Here is an 18,908-nt window from a genome sequence, read left to right on the forward strand (position 1 = left end):
CAGAAACACACGAAGAGCTAGCAGTACTGGGCAACACTTGCAAGTGTCTAAGGTGATGTTCAGCTTCAGGCACGCAAAGAATTCACCGGGCAGGCCGGGATGGGCCCATCGAGACAGGCTCATCGGGAGGGTGTGTCTCAGGCCTGCCTTTGATTGAGGGCAGGGGAGCCCGTGGGACATTCACCTGGGAACTCCGAGGAGCCGTGGACCACTGATTTCCAACCGCGATGCTACCACTGCCTGTTCCCCTGGGGCCGAACCCTCTCTGCGCTCCACCTCCTCGAAGCCTTGGCCACTGTTCAGAAGAAACGCCATGGGCCCGGCTGCAGAGGGGGAGAGGGCACGGTGCAGTCAGAGCATGCTCAGTGGGTTGGAGGTGCTGGAGAGCAGGATTCGAAGGTGGGGCGTTCTGGGAGGGACGCTGAGCGGTGGGCGAGCAAAGGTCAGCCACCAAGGGCCGTGGACTCCCAACACAGTCTTGTGAGCTTTGCTGAGAGTGTGAGGCAGGGAATTGAGTTTGAGCGCGATGGTGACCAATCGTGGCAAATGCCACAGAGAGCGCAAGAAAAGGACTGAAGATAAACCACAGCTGTGGTTACCGCGGACCCAAGTCCTGACGCTGGTGTGGCTGGAGGCGGAAGTTAACGGGACACGGGCCTCCAGGAGGGGTTTCCTGACCTCTGCTCTACAACAGGGAACTAACTGTGCAGCTGTCTTGATGATAATCTGCTTCCAGCTGTGGGTGAGGGTCTTGTCCCCAAACCTCCCCAAGCCCCCAGCCTTGCCCAAAAGACGCGACCATCACAAGGGCACAAACACCAGCCAGGTCAGCAGCTTGATGAAAACTCGCTTTCCTCCAGTCGACATCGTCACGATGGTCTGGATAACTGGACACACAGCCCTGGGCTGTCCCGTGGAATGGAACCCACCGCCCCTCCCTGCACCGGTGGATGCTCTAACCCAGTGTTTCCCAACCTTCTCTCATGATGAGGATCACCTGGTGGAGTTGTTAAAACACAGATTCCTGAATCCCAACTAAGAAGTGCTAAACTAGAATTTTTGGGAACATATAGGTAAAATTGTATACTTAACTAGTGCTCTAACACAGATGTTATATACAGAGCACTAAGTTAGGTATGCAATTTTACCTATATGTTCTCAAAAATTCTAGTTTAGCACTTCTTAGTTGGGATTCAGGAATCTGTGTTTTAACAACTCCACCAGGTGATCCTCATCATGAGAGAAGGTTGGGAAACACTGCTCTAACCATTGAGCGACACCAGCCGGTCTTCCAGGGCTGTTTTGTGGCCTTTCCCACTCCACCCCGTCGTCTCCCTGCGTTAATATAAACGCGTGCCCAAGGCCTGGGGGTTTGAGTCTGACTTCCTTCTGGCTGTTGGCAGTCGGGCTGGCGCGTTCACGAAGGGGGCCGATCTCCAGGGGGGCAGGGGCACACACAGGAAGGCACCCACGCGTGGAGGCGTGTACGAACAAAGCACACACTTTATTCACCGAGTGTGAGTACAACAGACGCGGGGGCAGCTCGGGGGGGCGGGGGTGCTGTGGCAGCGGGAGCGAGGAGGAGGCCGGAGCTGGGGGCACAGGCCCGGGGGCCGCCGGCCGCCTCTGCGGGCCAGCACGCAGCTCCCGGGGTGCGGACAGACACCCGCTCATGTTCACAGGGGACACAACACATCCTTTACACAGCACGTCTTCCCCACGGCCGCTCCCTTCGCTCAGAAAAGGGGAGGGAGGGCGGGGAGAACGGCGGACCTTCCAACACGAGAGAAAAAAAAAAAATCCCATGAACCCCACCGAGCCGGAAAGAATGGGGAGAACTCCGATGCAGGACTGCCAGCGACTCACAGAAAACACACACATTCGTCACGTAACCCCCCACAGGACACGGGTTTTGCGGCGTGGTCTCTCCCGCAGGGTGGAGAGACAGGCCGGTGCAGGGACCAGCGCTCAGCGCCTGCTGGAGGCTGGAGGTTGGCACCTGCAGGCCATCTCCCACCTCTGGCGGGCCGGCTCCAGAAGGGGACCGGAGACACTTTGGGGAAGAACGTTACTTGACGGTGACAACCTCCGTCCAGGGACACTCAGCATCAGAAAACGCTGGGTTTCTTTCCTTTTGCTGGGCCCACAGACCCTGCCGCAAGCGTCTTGCAGCTTCAGCTACTCACCTCCCCCTTTTTCTGAGCTTGCCACGCGTGAAACTTGCCCAATAAAAACACAAACATCCATATGCAAAGCGGGTCAGTCACCATCTCCCCCCCCACCCCCCTCCCACCCCGTTTCCTGGGCGGCAAATGGAAGGACAGCGATGCCCTTTTCTGTGCCAGAGTGAAAGCTTCCGCTTCTTTTCACTGTAACGCGGCCGGGCAGAGCCCTCAATGCACACCATCGCTGCGCCCTGGCGTCCCCGCAGACCTCAAGGGCAAAGCCATCCCTCCCTCTTCGGAAAGGAGCACCAGGGGGTGCGTTTGGGGGCATTCTGACCAACACGTGGGGTGCCAAAGGAAAATGACTTTAAAAAGCAGCTGAACTCCAGGCTGGCTTAGGAAGGACTGATCCAACAGCGGCCAGAAATACAAAAGAGGGATTTGTAAAAACGGGGCCTGCCTCGGAGGCCAGAGGGTTGGGGACACAGAGGTCAGAGGTCAGGTCCTCCCACCCTCATTCATGACGTCAGAGAGAAAGCCCTGCGGGCCCACAGCTGGGAGCTGGGGGGGAAGGCGGGGGGGGGGGGGGGGGAGGGCGGGGGAGGGGTGCGGGGAGCGTCCCCCGCCCCTCCCACACACAGGACTGCTCACATCAAGTTTGCGTAAGAGTTTTTAGAAAGACCTATTTAGTCCAAAGTGGTTACTAATCAGAATTTCGTAAACTAGCCAAAAAGCATGTGTGGTTTCTATAATCCTCTGAGAAGGGATTCTTTAGAAAAAGGTGTTTGCTTCCAAGTGTAAAGAAATTAGGTGACGGTTTTATAAACATTTCCAGCAAGAACGTCTCCGAGGAGAGTGATGGACATACCCTGGCTGTGAGGATGGATGAGGGCGGGGGAAGAGGGGCTGCAAACCGCTCGAAAGGGGAAGCTCAGCTGGGAAACCACAGGATGGGAGCTGGCCTAGCGGCTGGAGGGCAGAACAGACAAACACCGGCTGTCTCTTGTCTTTGCACCTTATTGGCCGCAAACACCTCCCCCGTCCCAGGGGGCAGAGAAGGAAGTATCTCCTGTTAGGGAAGAAGCTGCATCCCAAACATCCCATCCCTCGGCCCTCCCGCAAACCAGAGGCAGAGCTAGCGGTGCAGGGGGTGTCCCAGCCCTTCAGGCCTCATTGTGCATCACGCGGGGGCCTACAAGGCAGCCTGGCTTTTCCAGAAGAATCTTTAAAGGAAGCACTGCTGTTCCCGGTGCCATCGAGGCCTCCCTTTACTCCCCCCCCCCACCCCCCAATGCTCAGCCAGTGAAAAGCATCCTAAGGAAGCCCAATGTGCAGACGTAGCCCTTGTGTCAGCGCCAGGTGTGTGATTCCACCCCCGAAGCGGACAGTTCCTGTTCCTGTGACTGTTGACGGGGAACATGTATGTGCAGTGCGGGGCGGGGCTCAGGCAGAGAAGACAGATCCGCAGGGCAGTGGCCTGGACACTCTGCAAACAAGCGTGCGGGGCCCGTTTCGCACCGAGGAGGGTGTGTGGGAGCCCGCTCTGCGTTAGGGTTCGATGCCCGCTCTCTCCAGAGTGGCAGAGCTCTGCTTGCAAACAGGAGGCTCCTGGCATGTGGGGGTGATGTACATCTGCCTGGCGCAGTTCACACTTGCTCACACGCTCGACATGGACAGAAGCGTTGCTGTCTTCCAAGGCGGATGCAGAACCAAATTCCAAAGCGACAAGAAAAGCAACGCGAAGTGAGTGGGCACGGGCTGGGCCCAGCTCTTTCACTTCCACCGCAGCTTCCCCCGTGGCTGGCTGACCTGCGTGTGCACGGGACTGACTCCTCAACCAGTGAAAGCCCGGAGGGCCCATGGTCCGCCCCACAGTGACAAGCTCTCCCCCCACCCAGCGCCAGGAGCCTGGCTATGGCCGGTGGCCGGGGAATGCTGGGAATAGCCGTGGTCCCCGGGCCCACCCTTGGCCAGAGCAAGGCCAGGACCAGGCCACACAGGCTGCCAATCGCGGGCGAGAGCGGAGAGGAGGGGGCAGCAGAGATATCGGATGAACCAAGAGGCAATGATCCACATGAAGGGCAGCACCGCACACTGCAGTCTGGCGCCAGCCCAGGTCCACCCTGGCAGAGCCGTTGGTAAAATAAGTTAGCAGGTGCAGTGCACACACACACACTTACACACAGGGTCAACAGTGCTGAGCAAGGAGAAGAGCTAAAAGGCCACAGGAAATCAGTGTCAGGCCATCTACCTTGGAGTTGCAGAGACTTCAAACAAAAACCATGCCTTTCCTTAGCCGACTACTGGAAAGTTCTAGAGGGAAAAAAACAACAACCCAGAACCAGCGTGGGCGAGATTCCATCCAGCGATGCCCGGTGCAGAGCGGAGGGTGGGAACTGGCATCGGGAGGGCCCAGGAGAGTGCCATGGCCGCTGGGCAAGAATCCCCGAACAGCATGCACCTGTGCCAATCTAGCGGCGACTGCCCCTCCCCTTTCCTGGCCAACAGGGGGCGCGCATGAATCACGCTATCTGAAGCGGAACACGAGTGATGGAGCTTTTCTTTTCATTCCATCCCCCTTCGAATAAAGAAAAAGAAAAGTAATTTGTAAACCAGGGCCTGGGTGACAGTGGAGAATAAGGAGCTTGCTAAAAATCGCTCCGGCTGCTACTCAGCCCCACTCCGGTAGCCACTGGGTTCCCACTCGGGGTTCCATCCCGCAGGAGCAGAGCTGCCGGAGGCCGGGGCGGAGGGGGGTGCCAATGGCTGCCACCGCACGGACACGCCCCCAGGCCCTCGCTTCTTAGCCACATGCCACATCGCGAACGCACGCAGACGGGGAAGGAGGTCAGCTGCTTGCCCCATGCGGCATCTTAAGGGCACTTGCTGGCTCTTCACCCAGACAGTGAGCACTACGGCTGGACGGTGAAAGGGAAACCGGAGAGGCGCCCCTGTCGTGTGCACAAGGTGGTGTGAAAGGTCACATGTGTGGGAACATAGAAATCGCTACCCCATGGCTTCTTGGCAAGGGTTGCCGTTGGCCGGCCCGGTATTTGGCTCGTGGGTGTTGTCACCAGAGTTCCCCCTTTTGGTTGGTGCTGAGGGGCAGTAGTTTGCAGGTTCCCCAGTCCAGTTCAAAGCTTCCTACGCCATCCCAGGCGTCGCCGCCCTCGGCAGTCCTCCTCCTCCATCGCGTGTCTACGTGTGGGGCTTGGAAGAGTCCTGCGTGGGACTCAGAAGAGTTTTGCTCTTTTCTTCATGTCGTTGCGTCTCCAGAGAGGTAACTTGTCAAACTCCTGGATGGACATCCCGAAGATTTCCCGAAACACTTCTGGGGCGAGGTGGCGCTGTGGAGGGAGAACAGACAGACCGCGGTCAGTCCTGATGCCCACGAGGGCGGCGTGGGAGCGGCTCTCCCGTTCACAAGGCATCGTCCCGAAGAGCCAGGCAGGACGAGGGGAGAGGGGCACACGTCTGCGGCTGGTGAGCAGGCACCCCACCTCCTCCTTCCTTACCCGGCGCAGCCCTAACCATTACGATTACAGCACTGAACGGTGATGGGCCTGGGAAGGGGATTTGTTATGCTGGAGGGGGCTCTGCTCCAGGTCCTCGGGATGTTGAGAAGATGCAGAGGAAATGGGCCACGGCAATAAGAAAGCCAGAGAGAGACTTGCAAAGGGGGCCGTGGGGAGCCCCAGATTCCCCCTGGCTCAGCCACCGCGTTGAGGTGGATGGATGCCTGGTCTACGACCGAGAACTTGCACCTGTTGTCCCTCCGAGACAGGCTCTTAGGACACAAGAGCCCTGGGTCTCTGTGCCAGGCTGACCTTGTGTGCAAAGCTACAGCCTTTTGTTGGGGAAAAGGAGCTTTTCTTTAGGAGGCTGGCAGCCAGGGCCTTCCTTAATTAAAATCATTCAGGTGGAAAAATACAGAGACCAATCTCCGTGCCTAAGGAGGGCTTGGGTATGTGTGCCCGGATAACCCTCAGCAAGGAATGCGGAAGCAGCGGGGGAACTTGCTCAGGCCTTTCCCTCCCCTCTCCATGAACTCAACCGAGGCTGGGGATGGAGGGAGCTGGGGCCATCGGGAGAGGGATGGGGAGTCCACTCTACGCCACCGGCCATGATTATGGCAACGCCAAGTTTCCAAAGAAAAGGACTAAAATCATACTGGGTTTTCCTGGAGAGGAGGGAGGGGGTTATTTAATACTGATCTTTTAAATATAAATGTGGGTTTTCCCCCCAAAGGTATTACTAAATTCTACCTGCATTATGAGGTTGCTCCTTTATTTTATTTATTTATTTTTGCCTTCACAGAAACATTTCCCAATTAGGGGAAAGCTGGAGGGAGCTGCAATTGGGACTAGATTTTTACTTATTTACCTCCAGCCGCGTCCTGTCCACGTCTCTCAGGATTTTGTTGCGCCCTCTGTTGGTCACCATGAGCATTTCATAAGGAAATATCTGAGAAGTGAAGAAAAAAAAAATCTCTTCTAGAACACTGTGGACCACTTTATTAGCAAACAGAATCTACTGAAGCTCTAGGACTCCCCAGACAGAGCTCCTAAGAGTATAATGAGGACATCGGAGGTTCCAGGTTCTCACATGTGCCCCACAGCACCACCCCCACCCATGCCCCAAGTAGCCTGTGCCTTTGGGGGTTCTGTTGCCATGTCCTGGGGTGACGGTAAACATCAGAAGAGAACTGGATACCTTTCTATACTCTTTAACCATCTTCTTCTAAAGCTGGCTCGTGAATCCACGGAGCCAGGCTGACCCAGAGCAGTGTTCTGGTGGATGACAGACTGAGCTCAGGGTCCCCAGGGAGCATGGCCCTTGGACACCTCTAAATTTAGGGCAACTGACTATCTCAACTGTCCCAGTTTGCCTGGGACTAAGGAGGGTCCTGGGAGGCAAGATTTTCAATGCAAAAACTGGGAAAGTTCTGGGCAAACTGGGACACACTAGCCATCCCATCCGGAGCAACCTGCCAAGGCTCCCCTCAGCACTGGGTGTGCCTTGTAGGTTCACGGCAGGAGCCACAGGAGAACCGAGGTCCCAGGAGACCCGCTGGCACTTCCTGTGAGCACGGGACAGCACACGGAGTGAGGCTGCTGACTCGGGGTGAGGAAACGAGCCGGGTGGCAAGGTGCTTTTGGGCATGGCAGGCCTAGGGTGCCAGCCTAGAGCCCAGCGGGCCTCCACACTGAGGATGGTGAAAGACAGACAAGCAAGTCTCTGCTAGGATTACCTCCCAGCTAGGCATCCCCGTGGGGGAGGAGAGGGGACAGCCGCACTTGCCTTTGGCTCCAACATGTTGGGCATAGACACGCCGCGGTCCATTCTCATGCCAGGCATGTGGCCATCCGGGAGGGTCTGCAACAGAGAAGCTGGGTCAAGGGGGAGCCCTGGGCTGCGTGGGGAGCTGAGGCCTCTGCGGGTCCCTGGGTCTCCCTGATTGGACCTCAAACCCTCTTCACTGTTTGAGACATGCCATCTGCATCACTACGGACTTCCCAAAATGAGCTCCTTGCTGCACAAGAGCAGGATCGCTGCTATTTTCTAACAAGCTGGGGAGAGAGCCCGGCTGAACGGCAGTGACTCATCCCTGAATTTAGGCTCCAAGCATGAAAGTATATGGGATATAAAAAACGATCTACAAAGCTTATGAGGGTTCATTCCTTATTTTCATCTTACGCTTCTTTGCATATTTTTCCTTTTCTCATTCTCTGTCACCATTTTTACGGTTTAAGTGGTAGGAAAAAAGGAATGGTAGCAAAGCATCTCTTTCATTTGGCCATATGCCAAAAAGGTCGTAGATCTGATTCCCAGTCAGGGCACCTACTGGATGGGGGTTCGATCCCCGGTCAGGAGGCAATTGATGGATGTTTCTCTTGCACACTGCTGTCTCTCTCTCTCTCTGCTCCACCCCCCCCCCCCTTTCCTTCCCTCTCCTCTCCCGTCTTTCTAAAGCCAATGGAAAATATCCACAGATGAAGATTTTAAAAAAGGAAAATACAGTATACACGGGCGGACCCTGATGCTGACCCACTTCCCCTCTGAGAGAGGATGCTTCAAGGCCATAGCAAGGCAGGGCTCCCACACTGGCCCGGCGCCTGCCACGGCCCCGCCGGCGGGGACAGCGGCCTGGGCACAGGCATGCCTGCTCCCCTGGCTTCGCACAGCTGAGGATTAACGATTCCACAGACCAACCCAAATCAGCATCCTTTCAAGAGAAACCCTCCCCTGGAGCAGTAGCACCCTCTGGACTGAAACATGGCTGTTCTGCTGGTGTGGCCAACTCAGGAGGGGCAGGCAGTGTTCCGTACCTGGTAGTCTGCAAAGGGAAGAAAAAGAAACGGTCAGCAGGGAAACGCGGGAACATTAATACCGAGACTGTGTCCTGTTGCAACTGCCCCAACTTTCCCCAAAGACCACGTCCGCTCCCTGCTCTGGCGCTCTGTATGGTACACGGTGCCCGCCTGTGTGCCTCCCTGAAGCCAGGAAATGCCTGCCCAGGTGCCAGCTATCAGTTAAACACCCTTTTCTGGCAGAAGTTTCCCCCGATGCCATGAAAGTGTTTCTGTCTTCTCTCTGCATCTCCAATCACAGCATTTATCACACAGAGCTGCTGTCTCACTCTCACTTAGCTGTATGCATTTTTTTTAAGAGAAGAAAGGAGAGGTAGAGAGAGAGAGAAACATCGATGAGATGGACATCCTGCACACCCCCTACTGGGGATTGAGCCTGCAACCCAGGCATGTGCCCTGAACGGAAATTGAATCTATGCCCTCAGTGCGTGGGACAACGCTCAACCCACTGAGCCACACCAGACGGGCTCAGCGTCTGCATGTGGAAGGCGGGCCCATCCATCACTGTATCTCCAAGGGTCTGAGTGCTCAGCACACAGCAGAAGCGACTGCAAACTAGCTTCTTACAAACTCGCTTCTCCTGGGCTCCTGTCACTGAGATTTTTCAAGATGCTAACAAATGCTCCGTTAGCTCGCAGAGGGCGGTAGGATCCCACTTTGGAAGGTAAGGCAGCATGAACCCAGCGAATGTGCTTGTCACTGCACAGCCTGTGCTCGAGCTCAGCCATGGTCAGACCAGTGCGGCCGCAGATCCCTCACCTCGCGCTCCCCCGCTGACGTCCCCGTAGCTGTTGTACTGAGCGAAGTCTGTAGACACGGGCTGGAATGAGAAGAAGCAGCATTAGAATACCGACTCCACAGCGATCACTTGGGAGTCAGGTGAAAAGGATGGAAGCATTTGCAAAACCTGAGAATTCTTCCCAAACTGAATTCCTAGGCCCTCACAATTTCCCTTCTACGTCTTTGACTTGGATGAAATCTCCTTACTTTTGGTAGTACAATCAATGCCACTACCCAGCAGGTCCTTGGTAAGCAAGTACCTCTTGCTAATACATAGTAAAACGTCTCCCCACACAGTTACACAATTACATTTATTCCATGTGGGGAAGGAGGTAGCAAAAAACTTTCATATATATAAAATATTTTTTATTTATTTACATTTTATTTAAAATATTTTTTATTGATTTTAGAGAGGGGAAGGAGAGGAAAAGAGAGATATAGAGATTGATGAGAGAGAATCATCAATCGGCTGCCTCCTGCATGCACCCCTACTGAGAATTAAACTCACAATCTGGGCATGTGCCCTGACCAGGAATCGAACCGTTGACTTCCTGAGCCGCCCCAGCTGGGCTTGCCCATAGATATACTTTTTACAGCAGAGATAAAGGCTCACATAAGTGTGTTTTGCTTGATTGCGGAAATATCTATCACTCTTACTTCACACCAGTCTTCCCATAAACTTACAAAAGCTATTCTGTTACCCAAAGTCAATTTCCTTTTCTTTCAGTAGAAATATTTTGCCCGTAATTCCAAGTGATTTACGAGGAGATCAGGGAGATTGCGGTTTTCATTATGTGCTGACACTGAGATCACCACGTCAGCTGTGTTCCGGCTAGCACTTGGACCACGACTGACTCAGAAATGATGGATGGGGAAACCTTACCCGGTGGAGCCCGTTTCTTCCATAGCCTGGGAGAGACGAGGTTTTAGATGACAGAACGTGTGAAGCTAAGTGAGAAAAATGGTAAAAAAGCAACTGTTAGGAAACAGGAAGTCCCATTCTTCAATGAAATTGGCAGCGTATCTTCTACCTTGCAGAATAAAAGATTTAGAAAAAAATAATTCAAATAATATTGGGCTGAAATATTCACACAATACTAGCCTATGAGGTGATGCAGAGAATGGGCGGGGGGTGATATTACAGAGGAGGGCTGGGGATTCTTTATCTCTGAGTCCTTGATACAAGCCTAGCAATGCTGTTGTTATTTTTCCATTTTGCAGGAGAAGAAATAGCGGCCAAGGAAAGTTCAGTATCTTGCTCTAAGTCGCTCAGCTTGTAAATAGCCAAGCAACGATTTGAACCCAGGGCTCTTTGGATGCATAAGCCCATGCCTCAGCCAAACACTGAGCCAAAAGTCAGCCATGTAAGGTATCAGTCGGATTGGACTCCGGGGAGGCCTGGGGTGGATGCCTCATGATGCTGACTTTGGGGAAGGCAGACCTGGATCTGAATCTGGGTCTGCAACTTGATGCCTCTGTACTCTGGGCAAGCACTTCATCTTTTTAAGTCTTCATTTCCTGACCCACGTGGGTCTAGTGCTACATATTCTTACAGAGCATAATCGCGGAGTTGATTAAGACTCTGAAGATTAGTAACCACCCAGTCCAAGGTCAATGCCAGGTGGGCATCTGAGAGGTGGCAGGGCACCCCGGGGAGGCCATGGGCTCTGGGGTTATGATATAATACTTGGACTCCTAAATCTGAGTTCTGCTAGTTATTAGCGATGTGACTTTGGGCAAGTTACTCAAATTTCCTATACCTGAGCTATAAATTGGGGTGATAATAATATTACCCACTTCACTGGCATGCCATGAAGATGAAGTGAGATAATGTTTAGCAAAAATGCCTGCAGAAAGTAAACACTAAACACATTTCTAAAGGAACCAGAAGGGGAGAAAAGCAGGCACTATTTCAGAACATGGGAGGGAAAAAAATCCTATGGGTTAGGAGAGAACTGGCTTTTGACAAATATAAACAGAGGAAACTATCCTGATAGAGCCAATATATAAGTAACGTCTTTCAAAAGTGTCAAACATAACACCATGAGTCTTCAGCTTTGTACTGAACACATTAATGTGAAATTGCAATGCTTCGAAAGTCTAGTTGGTGCTCTCTGTGGATTCCCTGTATGTATGCTGTCTCCCTCTTCATGACTATTCTAACCTGAACCCTCGTGTCCTTGAGGTCCTTTCTCTCAGGGCTCCCCACTTGCAGAAGAAAGGAACCCCACATTTAAGGAAGAGCCAGGACATGCCTATAAGCTACATTGGCATGGAGTGGGTTTCTCACACTTCCTTCCCTGGAGAACACTCTGCCAGAAAGGGAACAGTCAAGGCCGGCCCCTTGCAGGTAGGTGGCCGGCTGTCGGCTCAGGGGAGGTGGTGGGTCTACTCTCACCTGAGTTGATGGGAGAATCATAGCGACTGGCCGCCAGGGCTGCCCTCTCCCGGCTCTCCCGCTCCCTCTCCATCTCTTCCTTCAGGATCAGCTGCCCCAGGCCCGAGTTGAGCTATTCACAAGGAAAAGAAAAATGGAAGGGAAGCCCGCAGTTACTTCCATGAAACACCTCTTTTTAGAAGGTCCTGTGAGAAGTACCGACTCAGGCAAAGCCTGGATAGGTAGTCTCAGAGGCTGGTGGTGCCTCTGGAGCCCGGACAGGTTTTGGACCTTGAATCCTCAGCCTCTTCAATGTCAAGGCTGGCATTTCCCCGTCAGGCTCCCCATCAGAAGGATGTTCTTCCTCCCTTGCTCTCCCCCAAAGTGCCAGCAGGTGACCTCAGGAGGCACGTATGAGTGTGTGTGGATTTTTGATGTAGGAAGGGGGCATTGGGAATGGTAGTCTTTAAAAAGAAACTACACTGATTTATTTAAAAACAAGAAAAAGAAAGTAAGACTTGCCCATTGTATAGATTTTAGAAAACCCAGAGAAGAGTAACCCATAACCCACCACTCAGAGATATCCATTTACATTTTGGTTTATATCCATCCAGTACGTTTTAGGCACATATTATACAAAATGGGGATCATACTATTAATGCAACTTTGCATCCTATCTTTTCACATAACTCGTATCATGTGCATTTCCCATGTGATGAAGCATCTTTGGAAAATGTCATTGGAAGGGATTCATCAATCCCTCATTGGAAGGAGAGGTTATAATGCCCTGGGTCCCTCTACCCCAGGCTATAGCTGCCTTTCTATTGGTCTTGTGGATGCTGAAGGCCCATGTGAGAGAGAAGCCCACGAGGGCGTATTAGAGTCAGTCTATTTCATCCCCTCTCTCCTGGCCCAGATGTACACAAAAGGTCCCATGAGTCCAGAGGAAAGACTTAGAGAAAGACTCCATTCCAAGGGGATTCCTTCAGGACAGCCTGCATGAGGGCCGGAAGGTGTTGAACAACCTGGGTGTACACCTCAGCTCTGCTGGGCCCTTCAGCATCCTTTCGACACAGGTACCACACTCACATGCCCGCACAGGGTCGCGCTCTCCTTGCAAAAGCCCACACCCTCACACGGCCCTCTGACCTCCAGCCTTCAGGTCACCTCTTCCAGAACCCACTCAGCACTCCTTTGTATTACAATCACTAGCAGCCAGCCCTTGAGGGCTGGGACCACTTCTTGCTCATCTTGGTGGCTTGCCCATTAGTAGTCACTCCGGAAATATGGACGGGAGAGAACTGACTTGTTTAAGGACCAACCTTCATGAGCTGCTCTTCCTGAAGCTGCCGGCGTCTCAGGAGCTCCTCATCGTCTTCCTCTCTGCCGCTAGATCTGCGTCTCATGTCAGCTCCTAATTCCACAGCAAAGACAACTTCTCACATTAGCCGCACGGCAGGGGCATCGGACGGGACTAGTCCACCTGGGCTCAACTGGCCAGGCCACCAAGGTCGGCAGTGGTTTTGGCCATGAGAGAACAGCACCAGGAGCAAAAGGAGCCTACCGCCAACTCAGGGCTACTTGGCTGCTTTCTTGAGACAGCGGGTCTGTTTGACAAGTGGGTGCAATGTGGGATCCGGTGGTATCTGGATTTGGGCCTCCCCATAATGGTTGCTCAATTAAAGCTCTGGTTTGCCATTGCCATGGGGTCTAAGTCCTCCCTGGTGAGAGCTCTGGGTAGTAAGAGGGAGGAGCATCTACACTTATTCCGATGTCCCTGAGATCAATTTTCAAATAGAGAGACATCCAAATTCACCCACAGGCTTTCAAATAGTCACTCCTTTTTGACAAGGTTTAAAATCTTATAGTTCCCTCTTCTGCTGACTAGATAGGTTGCCATAATAACATCACCCTGACTTCTACCCTTAATAAACTCCATAACAAGTATGTTTTTTATTTAGGGATGGGTCTCTAATGCTTCCGTTTTCTCAGACCTTTGAAAAATGATTATAAAAAAGCTTTCTACTGATCAAAACTCTGTAAAAACTCTCACTACAGCAATAGAGCTAAAAAGCGACTTCCTTTGGTGCAGTAGAGCAAGTCCTGTACCATTTTAAAGCTTCCTGGTAAAGGGAGGCAGAGGGTGGGAAGGAAGAGTCTATCTAAATGGTTGGAAAGCTACGATAATGAGTGTTTTTCCTCGGAGTAATCAGACTGCGGGAGGAAACAGGAAGGCTGGCTAATCTAATCAAAACAGTCCTTAATCGTCTCAGTTTTTCTTATTTTGATTAATGGGCCAGAGGCTGCCTTCATTTTGGAACCCCAAAGAGCTTTAAACTATTTAGAGATGTCAGTTTCAACAGCAAAATGTTGATTCTCCTGGCCCCTTGGGGTCTCTGGCTGTGGAAGCCACCCAACTAAACCACGTGACTGAAGTGGGAACCTCAAGGGCCCCAGGAACTGCCTGGCAGAGAAAAGCTGATATGATTGGCTCTTAGTTCCTAAAATCATCAAAATCATCAAAATCAAGGTGAGTCTTCTCTCTTCATATTGATAAAAATGAATAAATACAAGATTCCAAGAATCAGCTATATCTCAAGACAACATCATGTAGAGAATACTTGTGAGTAAGGAACCCAAGATGGATTTCCTTCGACTGTTTCTATACATATAAATTGCTTTAAAAATCTACAGAGAGTGCTTGTACAAGTTATTCCAAAAGTAAACTGATAAAAAAAAATAGCATGAGGAAAACAATTTGGAAATTTTGGAAAATTGAAGGCCTTTTAGGTTGTCCACAGAAATGTGATAAGATAGTCACATTGGCAAGTCCAATTGACTCAGCTTCTAGTATTAGCGTCTGAGTTTGCTTAATATCACTTTTTAGGCCAAGTGATTTCACTACTGATGAAAAGGAAAAGAGAGACACAGACACAATTCTAAAGCATACACTTGAAGCTCAAAGCAAAGAATGAAACAGCTGGAATGTGACATCGGAGCACAGGATCATGGAAATGAGGGATGTAAAATCACGTAACTGACGCACACAATTTCAGAACACATTACCCTGCAGTGGCTCTCCTTAGAAAGGGAGAACGTGATCTGGTAAGAAAAGTGAAAGAGCTTCAGGGTTAAGATTAGCTGTGTAGAGAGCTGCAATTACAAGCAGAAATCGTCTGAAACAAATCTGAAAGAAGCCATGCTTCTGTGGACCCTCGGTTAACTCGCCGGCTAACTTCCAATTATACAGAACAATGTTCTTGCCAAAGACTTGGATTCAATGGCATTCAAAAGTTACCGACTCAGAGGAATGACTCGAAGGGTCCGTGTGCATCATCCGTTTTAGACCAGTTCTGCATGTTGGTGATTTGGTTAGAGCAAGGCTCTGGTGATGGGTGTTGGTAGCTTGGAAGCATTTTGCACTCACATAATACCGTATTAGTTCTTCCCACTATACTACCTCTTCTCGGTCGTTCTTTCCTTAAAAACCTTGCATTTTCTTAAGCATTGCACTTTGAGGTCTCCTAGCAACCTGCCCATTTGGCTTAGCTGTAACAGTCGCATACCTACGGCGGCAAGTGAGGGGGGACCAGGCCAATGGTCCGTCTCAATCTTTGGGATCTCGCTGGGGTCTGGCGCCTGCGCTGCTGGGAACTTGGAAAACTTGATGATGTCGTCTGCAGACTTGCTCTGGGCTGCCAAGGCAGCTGCATCTAGGCGGAATCAGGGGAGGCTTAGCTACCGGTCTGCAAGGCCGTGGTGGTCAACCCACTCACAGGGCCTTGTTCCCTGGCAAAGGTTTCCACTCCAGACAGCTCTGCTTATTGCCATGATCAATCCACCACCCGGCCAGTGGTGCCCAGTGACAGCTCGGCTCATCGGATGCTCCCAGAAATAAAGCTTCATGTTACACCTGTTCTACATCTGCTTGGAGCCTGCTGTCCAATACTAGCAACACATGGCAATTTACATTAAATTAATAAACTTAGCCCTAGCCGGTTTTGCTCAGTGGCTAGAGCGCCAGCCTATGGACCAAAGGGTCCTGGCTTTGATTCCAGTCAAGGGCACATACCTCTGTTGCAGGCTCCTCCCCGGCCTGAACCCTGGTCGGGCTCGTGCAGGAGGCAACCAATCGATGTGCTTCTCTCACATCGATATTTCTCTCTGTTTTTCCCTGACTCTTCCACTCTCCCTAAACATCAATGGGAAAATATCCTCGGGTGAGGATTAAAAATAAATTAAATGGGGGAAAAATTAAACTAAAATTCAGTTCTTCAGTTGCCAATTGTAAGTGCTCAAGAGCCACATGTGATTAGTGCCTATTGTATTGGACAACAGTTATAGAACATTCCCACCGTCCTAGGAATTTCTATTGGGACAGACTCCTAGAGCAATTAGAGATCTGAATTAGTCACTTGAAATTAAAGAGCTGAGTTTAAAAGCACGATACTGTCATCTGACTGTCGTTGCTAATTAATCATAAGCGGGCTGGCTGGCTTTGTCTTTTGGCTTCTTAGCCACAAATATACTGCTCCAGTTCATTGTAATACTTCTATGCTATATGGGGTGCCCCCCCCCCCTAAAATGTACACATGCGCTTCGAATCATGATAAAGGCAGTTATAATGTTCAAAATTGAGCTATCAGCTGTGAAAGCGGGTATACATTGTTTGGGGGCAGCCTGCACATGGGTCCTTGAGTCCCAGGAGAAACCCAGTCTCAGCTTGCAGGCACTAGCGTGGTGACTATGTTTGCTGCACTCCCACTGTTTTGTCCGAGGGTCTGCACACACAGGTGAATCACCCCACTTTAAAATACAGGGGCCGGACTGGCCATAGCAGGCCTGCCCAGGGCTCTTAAAGGCTCTGCTTAGAGGAAGCGTCGTGGGCTTAGAGCCCCAAATCTGATCACAGATGGAGCCCAGCAAGCCGGGAGATGCTCAGGTCCTACTTCTGCCAAGTGACCTGGGATGTTACTAAACATTTAGAAATGTTTATGTTGCTTTAAATAAAACTTCCTCTCTGCCGGGGCTCACAGCTTTCTGAATCTGGATGCGATTCCTTGAACCTTCAGCTCCCCGTCCTCATTCTTATTGAAAATTTCTAGGTCTCCATTTGCTGAAGTGACCTGACTGAGGTCGACCTTTGCAATAAAAAGGAACAAGGCCTTGGAACTGTGTTTCTCTGTCTGAACCATTAACCTCGTGAGGGGGAAAAAAATAAAAATAAAAATAATAAATAAATAAAATCAGGTTGGAAAGCACTGCATAAATATCCTCTTCTTAAAGAAGAACAAAATGTGTTAGCGTAGTAAAGGCTAAGTTTTGTATTTTTTTAAAATAAAGCCCTGACTGGTTTGGCTCAGTGGATAGAACATCAGCCTGCGGATTCAAGGGTCCCAGGTTCGATTCCGGTCAAGGGCATGTACCTTGGTTGTGGGCACATTCCCAGTGGGGAGTGTGCAGGAGGCAGCTGATCAATGTTTCTAATTCTCTATCCTTCTCCCTTCCTCTCTATAAAAATCAATAAAAAAATATATATATATTTTAAAAAGCTTTCCTCTAAACCTAGCATTTTCTAAATGCCCCAGGGCAGACACCAGGCCTGGGTTGGGCCCCTGTGTCTATTGCATGGACTGCCTGCTCTGCAGAAGGTCCTTTGGGACATGCTGCTTGGGGTGTGCTACTCTAATTAATTAATTAATTAATTACAACGCTCTGAAACAAAAGAGGAAAGTCAAAGTAAATTGCAGGGGAAAAAAGCCAATTAACCCCTTCTAAATAAACCATATAACACTTCCATCTTTAATCATTGGATTATTTTTGTTTAGAGAGGCAGGGCCTAAAGATTCCAGTATTTCAAAAGACTCTAAAGTGATAAATCTAACTGAGGATCTTATTCTTAAATTTGGGGGGAAAGAAGAAAAAAGCAAAAAAAAGAAAAAAAAGCAGGACTTCAAATAGTACTTACTCATTAGAATTGGTGAAGTCAGTAAACATTCACATGTTAATGAGTGGGTGACAGACATTAAACCATAAAAAAACAAACAAACAAAAAAACAATGTTAACAAACTTAAAAAAGCAAGCATGGGGTGTAAAATCTTAAATTAAAAAAACAGAATGAAGAAGAAAGTCGGAATTCCACAAACGTTACAAAACATACATTCTCTTTCCCTGCTGAGAATGTAGGCCTACATATGTCCCCTGTGCTGTTTTTGACTTTGCTTTTCGTGTCATCCTAATCCTTAAGGACGCATTAATGTCAACTACCTTTTAAAGGCAGCCTTCAAATTTCCAGGCACAATTTGTGTCTAATTTTCTGAAATCACTTAAAGACTGATCTTGGCTTCAGAGGAACCCATTCCCAGAGATTCGTGGCAGATAAATCTTGAGAGACACAATCAGGGTGAGGGAAATGTGATTTACACACAGATAGGGGTGATTTCCTGGGCTTCAAAATTCCATATTCCCAGACAAGGAAAGCACCAGCCTAAACCCACAGCAGTGATTTTGCAGACAAACTAGCCTAAGTCATAGTCTTGAGAAAACGGAGGGACAGAGGAATGGTGTCCATGACATCTTAAATGACAGAGCCACTGAGGGGAGGAGCTGGGACGAGGGCCAAGACTCTGAGTCAGCGTGTGTCCCCATCATCCGCTCCATCACCGGGCACAGATGCCTTCATGCTTCAGAAGAAACCGGGGACCTGGACAGCCCTGCTGAGATGGGCTTCGTCCGATTCATTTTCCCGGAAAGCTGGCTTGCACTAGTTTTAAGTAGTTAAATTGTAATCTGATCAAAGTAGTGATAGAGGCTGGTTAGATGATTGAATGGCAGAGAAAAGACAAACATGTCTTGTTAGGGTGTTTGTGAGTTATTGTGTGGCTGGTCCTACCCCTTCTCAATGAACGGCCCGATACATGGTTAGATGGGCTCAGACATGAGCTAGGAGCTTCCTGACCTCCCTCTGGAAACCCCAACTTCACAGTGTCTGCTTTCAGGAGGACATCCAGGCACAATTCGCTGGGCACCCCGGTTTGACTCTCAAAAGCAGCAGCTGCTAAGCCTTTCAGGGGACAGCAAAGAGAAGGTCAGCGGATGCTGCTACTTAAAAGCTAACATGGAAGAGAGGGTTTTACCATGCTGCTTGTAGATGGGCGGTTTTCGGTAGATGTTGACTCCTTGATCTGTGGGAATGAAAAGCAAAGGGGTGTGAT

General features: G+C 50.6%; 1 protein-coding gene across 7 annotated transcripts in view; it reads right to left on the reverse strand.

Annotated features, from left to right (window-relative positions):
• Positions 1 to 1,485: 1,485 nt before the first annotated feature.
• The window catches only part of ABLIM1 (actin binding LIM protein 1), a 217,133-nt gene continuing 199,710 nt past the window's right edge, over positions 1,486 to 18,908 (reverse strand). For 3 of the 7 annotated variants that reach the window (XM_084903596.1, XM_084903595.1, XM_084903594.1), the window contains 9 exons: positions 18,831 to 18,878; positions 15,260 to 15,406; positions 13,016 to 13,107; positions 11,715 to 11,826; positions 10,200 to 10,264; positions 9,296 to 9,356; positions 7,467 to 7,555; positions 6,549 to 6,629; positions 1,486 to 5,512 (listed from right to left, as the gene is read on the reverse strand). In XM_084903596.1, coding sequence (XP_084759722.1) covers positions 5,399 to 5,512; positions 6,549 to 6,629; positions 7,467 to 7,555; positions 9,296 to 9,356; positions 10,200 to 10,264; positions 11,715 to 11,826; positions 13,016 to 13,107; positions 15,260 to 15,406; positions 18,831 to 18,878 — 809 coding nt within the window. In that variant the 3' untranslated portion in view covers positions 1,486 to 5,398. The remainder of the gene's footprint in view (positions 5,513 to 6,548; positions 6,630 to 7,466; positions 7,556 to 9,295; positions 9,357 to 10,199; positions 10,265 to 11,714; positions 11,827 to 13,015; positions 13,108 to 15,259; positions 15,407 to 18,830; positions 18,879 to 18,908) is intronic. The other 4 variants (XM_084903599.1, XM_084903597.1, XM_084903600.1 and 1 more) reach the window with 2 other exon arrangements.

The sequence above is a fragment of the Pipistrellus hanaki genome (genome assembly GCF_964339955.1).
Source record: "Pipistrellus hanaki genome assembly, chromosome: 14".
NCBI classification, from domain to species: domain Eukaryota; kingdom Metazoa; phylum Chordata; class Mammalia; order Chiroptera; family Vespertilionidae; genus Pipistrellus; species Pipistrellus hanaki.